Source organism: Lactuca virosa, chromosome 8, assembly GCF_052849685.1.
Source record: "Lactuca virosa cultivar CGN04683 chromosome 8, Lactuca_virosa_CGN04683_v6, whole genome shotgun sequence".
Taxonomy (NCBI): Eukaryota; Viridiplantae; Streptophyta; class Magnoliopsida; order Asterales; family Asteraceae; genus Lactuca; species Lactuca virosa.
In genome coordinates, this window is record NC_136433.1 from 73,061,675 (window position 1) to 73,067,600 (window position 5,926).

General features: G+C 31.2%; 1 protein-coding gene across 1 annotated transcript; it reads left to right on the forward strand.

Moving 5' to 3' along the window:
* The first annotated feature begins 1,681 nt into the window (after positions 1–1,681).
* LOC145132641 (transcription factor MYB3-like) lies at positions 1,682–2,868 on the forward strand. The gene is made up of 3 exons (XM_079067505.1): positions 1,682–1,946; positions 2,077–2,206; positions 2,340–2,868. The coding sequence occupies exons 1-3, from the start codon at positions 1,817–1,819 to the stop codon at positions 2,614–2,616; spliced, it is 537 nt and encodes a 178-aa protein (XP_078923631.1). The 5' UTR covers positions 1,682–1,816; the 3' UTR covers positions 2,617–2,868.
* The last annotated feature ends 3,058 nt before the right edge of the window (positions 2,869–5,926 follow it).

The following is a 5,926-nucleotide window of genomic DNA, read 5'->3' on the forward strand; positions in this document are numbered from 1 at the left end:
TATGTGTTATTTTAATATATTTTAATTAATCTACAACTTATTTTTATGTATATTTTTAATGTTTGAACTAGTAAACGTCAAATTCATGATTTATATATATATGTATTTGTAGGAAATAGAAAAAATATGAAAATTATAGAAAGCGGTTGACCCGGCGGTCGAACCGGTTAAACCGGGAACCGGTCATCATACCGGTTCAACTAAAAAACCGGTTTTTACAACATTGCCGACAACAAGTCGTCGGGATAGCTTTCCAACAACTACATCCTTTTTTTTTCTGTACCATGGAATAAAATAAATGGAAATTACACTTGTCGAAACCTATACCGACGACATGTCGTCGACCTAGGTTTTTAGAAGACCGCGAAAATATTCTTCATTCCCGTTGTACTTGTGTCGACGACGTGTTGTACTACTTGTAGCGGCGACATTTGTCGACGGGATAAATCGTCGGCATAGGTTGGTATTCTTGTAGTGTGGGTCTATATTTATAAATAAAGAAGATCTTATGTAAATTACAGTAAAATAAACTATTTGATTGGGAAGGATAATATATCTTATACAAGTTAATTAAATGCTTAAATTGAATCTTAGGACCTATAATCTAAAAATATCAAACGGTTTAATTGTTTGTTGGTGAGATCATCACCCATTTCTACATAACAACCGGGAGGTACCTAAGGTGGTAAACAAACCAAAAATTCGCTTAATGGTTCGTGCATCATTCGGTAGTAGGTTCATTTAACAAATATGAAAAATAATTTTTGGTTATCTAGTTAAACGAATAAATATGAAAAAACAAATATTGTGAGGCCTTAGCCATAATTCCTGGGATTAATTGTATGTGTTCTTTTCTGCTGACCCCTTGCACCTTAGTAGGAGAGCTTTTTAATAAAAATTAAGGTGTTAAAAAAATGAATAATGATCTTGTTTTATTTACATTGATGAATGTTTGTTTTTGTTGGTTTGTTTGTTTATGTCTGTTTATTAATATTTGTTTATGTTCGATATTTTATGATGTTGATCTTCCATGATATTTGCATATTGATGAAACAGAATGATTTGTAGCGTAAAATCACGCAATCGGTTGATATTTATAATTTTTTAATTGTTATATAATATAATGCCGATATTAATATATAGTTTAATATATAATATATGATGAATGTATATGCAACAAGCTAAATGTGGAACATTTAAATTTTGATTTTTTTGTGATAATATTTAAATGAAGCTAGATGACATTTAGGCTTTATTTCTAAGTTTTTTTTTTTAGATTATTGGACGTTTAATTGTCTACGTTTAACATTTTAATGATCAAAAACAAACAAATAGGAACAAAAGTAAAATTTTAAGCAAAAAAAAAAACGCACACATATGTTCGTTTATGTGTTTATGTGCATGTATTCGTGTTCATTTGTTACTTAGGTATATTATTTAAACTTAAATAATAAACAAAATAGCTCAAATGGTACCTCATTCTGTAAATTAATTGGAGAAAACCCCCATTTTTGCAAAAACCTCTTAAAATGGCGGATCAAGTAAAATTACAAATAAACCAAACATCCTTTGCCAAGCAGCTGGTAAACCGAAGCACGAGCAAACCACCAGTCCAAGTCAACTTCTTTTCCCCATATATATACACCAATATATACGAACATGTTACATGCCTCCATTTGTTCATATCTACCACTCCACATCCTCCACCTTCCAACACATTAATCAAAACACCACCACCATTGCACAACGAAAGGCTTCCTGATTTTATAATCATGATCGTGATAACAAACACAAGTAGTTAAAAGAATAACATAAAATGAGGAAACCTTGTGATAATAAGCATGAAATGAAAACGGGGTCATGGTCTAAGGAAGAAGATCAGAAGCTTATAGACTATGTCACCGCCCATGGTGAAGGTTCTTGGCACACCCTCCCTCAGGCTGCAGGTTTCTCTATTAATATAAAACGTAGTTTCTTGTTAATATTTTCTTGTGTGTGATCTAGTTTTTCTGTTATATATTTTATTAATAGTTGTTTTATATGACCATTGATTTTTATGGTTTTCATTTTGATTAGGTCTACTTCGTTGCTGCAGAAGCTGTATGGAAAGATGGTCAAGATACTTAAAGCCTGACCTTCAGAGAAGAGAGTTTGGTGAAGATGAAAATGATCTCATCATCAGGCTTCACGCCCTACTGGGTAACAGGTGCATCTCCCCTTCAATATGAGTTTCTCACTCTTAACTATTTAGGTTATTTTATAATTAATATGATCCAAAAAAATTAAAAAAATAAAAAATAAAAACCACCACTGATCGAGAAGTGCATATGTTATTTTAGGTGGTCACTTATGGCTGGGAGACTACCAGGGAGAACAGATGATGAAATCAAGAATTACTGGAACTCACACTTAAGCATAAAACTTCTAAATATGGGTATCGATCCAAATAATCATCGGTTAGGTCGTCATATCTCTATGCCGTCCAATATGAGCACTGATGTGAACGAATCACAGGCTGAAAATGATGAAGTGAACTCGGAATCCAGTTCTAGAAGGAATTATAACTCAAACGAGGATCAGGAAATTAACTCCAGTCAACCTGACAATGGAAGTTGAAATGATGAAATCCATGGGATTTAAAAGTAAATTCGAAATACCGTTTCCAAAGTGACTATGAATTATTATGTTGTTTGTGTTTTTACATGTGGCAGTGTGAAAGATCTGGGAAGATAAAGGAGAGTAAGGTTTGTGATATCGTCATATGATGAACAATACGTCAGATATAGATGTTGAGCATTAAAGCATGCATGTGTGCATGTTATTGGCCTTCACTATCTCCATAAATTTATTGCTCGGACAGGGGTTCTGTGCAGGGGTATGCAAATGCATACCCTTGATCTTGTCCTATAAGTGTTGATATTTAATAAAACAAAATCTTCTATTATGTACAGGTATTGATATTGCAAACCCTTCAACCAAAAGTACGTTGCATACGCAACACAAAAGAGTTTTAAATTTTTCTTTCTACAATTAAAAATATTTTTCCTGTGTTTAATAAATATAAACAAATCTAAATTAAAATCAGAAAAAAGAAAATAGGAAAACTACTTGGTATTTGCTACGTTAAATAGAATATAACAAGATTACAATCAAAATTAATAGTGTAAACAAATTTAAAAGAACTATGAAATCAAAAATAAAATACCCAGAAGTTTTGCCCTTCTAAGAACCGACTGCTGCTTTAAATTTTTCTCCCCTCTACGGTTTGCCTCCTCCACCAACTTCGCCCTTCGCGGACTCTGCACTTTCGCAGCTTGTTTTGCTTATAGGTAACTGCCTCAGTCTTTTGCTGAAGAGAGAAACTCATTCTTCAAAGTCTTTGTCTGCTTTCTTTTCCTTATTCTCAAGGTATGCAACTTATTTTAATAAACTAAGTTCAACTTTGAAAAGAATTCACATTTCCCACTGTTTTGCCCATTTTCTTTTGGGACTTTGTTTGTACGGTGATGGGGCGATTTAAAAGCATAATATATTTTTCGATTCAAATAGATTTGGTCATTGAGTTTTTTTTTTTCGTCCATATTACTCATTCAATTTGTTAAACTGTACACATGCAGTCATTATAACCGTTCACTACAGATAAGCCGGGAAAATTGACTTAATATGGTAATATATTTATCATTTTGTACACATTTAATCTTTAATATTTTTGTACATATTTAGTCATTAATATTTTTTTGTACTCATTTAGTACTTATTAATGACTTCTTTACGTTTTTCTCACGATATTTTACTTGGGACAATCGTTGATGGGGTGTTTGGGCTGTTGATGTTTATGTCTATCACGATCTCGATTGTTTTGTTGTGTAGGTCTTGTGGTTTGGCTTAAGTTTTATATTCTGAACGTCGTAACTTCTTCATACGATATCATATTTTAACGATCTTTATATTCACGTGTTCGTTTTTTGAGTCTACTACAACATTCGCTAAGATTACTCCCGTTAAAATATAATATATTTTTACGTACAATTTTATATAAAAAAAACATTCATACATGCATTCATAAAAAACGAATGAATATAAAGATCGTAAGTAAAAATATGTTACTTTTTAACGGGAGTAATCTAAATGAAAGTTGTAGTAGACTAAAATAAGAACGTATTGATATAAAGATCGTTAAAATTCGAGATCGTATGAAGAAGTTATGACGTTTAGAACACATGACCTAAGCAACCAAGTAGTCGAGATCGCGATGGACATAAGCATCAAGCCCAAAACACCTTATTAATGAACGTACCACATAAGATGTCGTGAGAAAAACTTAAAGAAATCATTCATAAGTATTAAATTAGTACAAAAACAAAAATTACTTATTTTGCAATAAAAAAATATTAATGACTAAATGTGTACAAAAATATTAAGGATTAAATGTGTAAAAAGTGAAAAATATATTACCCTATTAAGTCATTTTTACCGGCTAACCTGAAGTAGCCGATAATAAAGGACTGAATGTGTACAGTTTAACAAATTGAATGGGTAAATATGGACGAAGAAAAAACTCAGTTAACAAATGTATACAAATCGAAAAATATTATGTTTTTAAGTCATTATCCCTAACTGGTAGCATGTACTTTTTATGTATTTCATATTTGTCGGTTAAGACTTGAAATATTGCCAAGATTTATTGCCGATAGTCATGTATCTGTTCTAAAAAAACAAAATACTAATCATGTATGTATAACTAAAATACCATTATCTAAAAATTTTCTATTAAATTACGTTATGCTATTTGGGCACACTTATGCAATTATTAGGAACATATAAAATGATAACTGATCATATTAAGTGATAATTTTAATTCCATTATGAATATCGTAAAAATTTGATTTTGAAATGTGATTCTAAACACGGGACATAGAAAATTGTATTATTGGAAAAATAATTTTAAAGCGAAATATTGACGACAATTTTTTTTTTAAAAAATAACACCATTCTATACCCCGATATTCCCGATGGCCACAACTAGAGAAAACAACACGCCCAAAAATTAATTACTAGATCCGCCACTGCCAGGCCCGATCTAGGTCTGACACGCCCACAAAACCTTTTTGTAACTGTCATTAGGGGTGGTTTTATGATAGTTTCGTAATTGTCATCTGATGTATTTGTAGGACATCCACAATGCACTGAACTTTATATACAGTTTAATGGATTGATACATTATAATTTTTTATTCTATAAATTCTTATTAATTTTTTCTCACAGTGCTTTGAACTTTACCAATTTCAATGGAATATATTTTAAACATTTATTTAAGAATTATATGACTTTCCTTTATCCGTGTGAAGAGTTCAATGGAGATTGAATTCTAAATCAAATGAATGCCAATGTGACATCTGTGAAATTATGTAATCAAGAATTTGAGAGACCCATTGTGTAATATATAATAGTATAAGGTATCTATTTGTAATGTTAGGACGGTTAATTCTGTTAGATATCTTTTCTATATCACTTTCATGTACTATGTATTGTGGTTTAATGAGAATAATGAATTCATTATCACTAAATTACTTTCTCTCTCTAAAATACTCTTGTCACCATTGTTGAAATGGTATGAGAGCTTTCATGATCAGGTTCAATTTGATCTGATTTTTTCTTCCGCAATTATGAATTCAGTTCGTGTTGTTGATCCTAATTCCTCTAATTCTAATTCTTTTTCGATTAGTTTGATCATCAATTATAAGAGCATTGATCCGAGTATGTTTCTTGTTTCAACTCATCTTACTGGAAATGAAAACTACATGTATTGGAAGTTTTCGATACTAATTTATTTAGGAGCTAAGAAGAAAATCGATTTTATTGATGGAACTATGAAGGAACATGAAATCGAACGAAATGAGCTTGATGATTGCATCAGTAATGATTG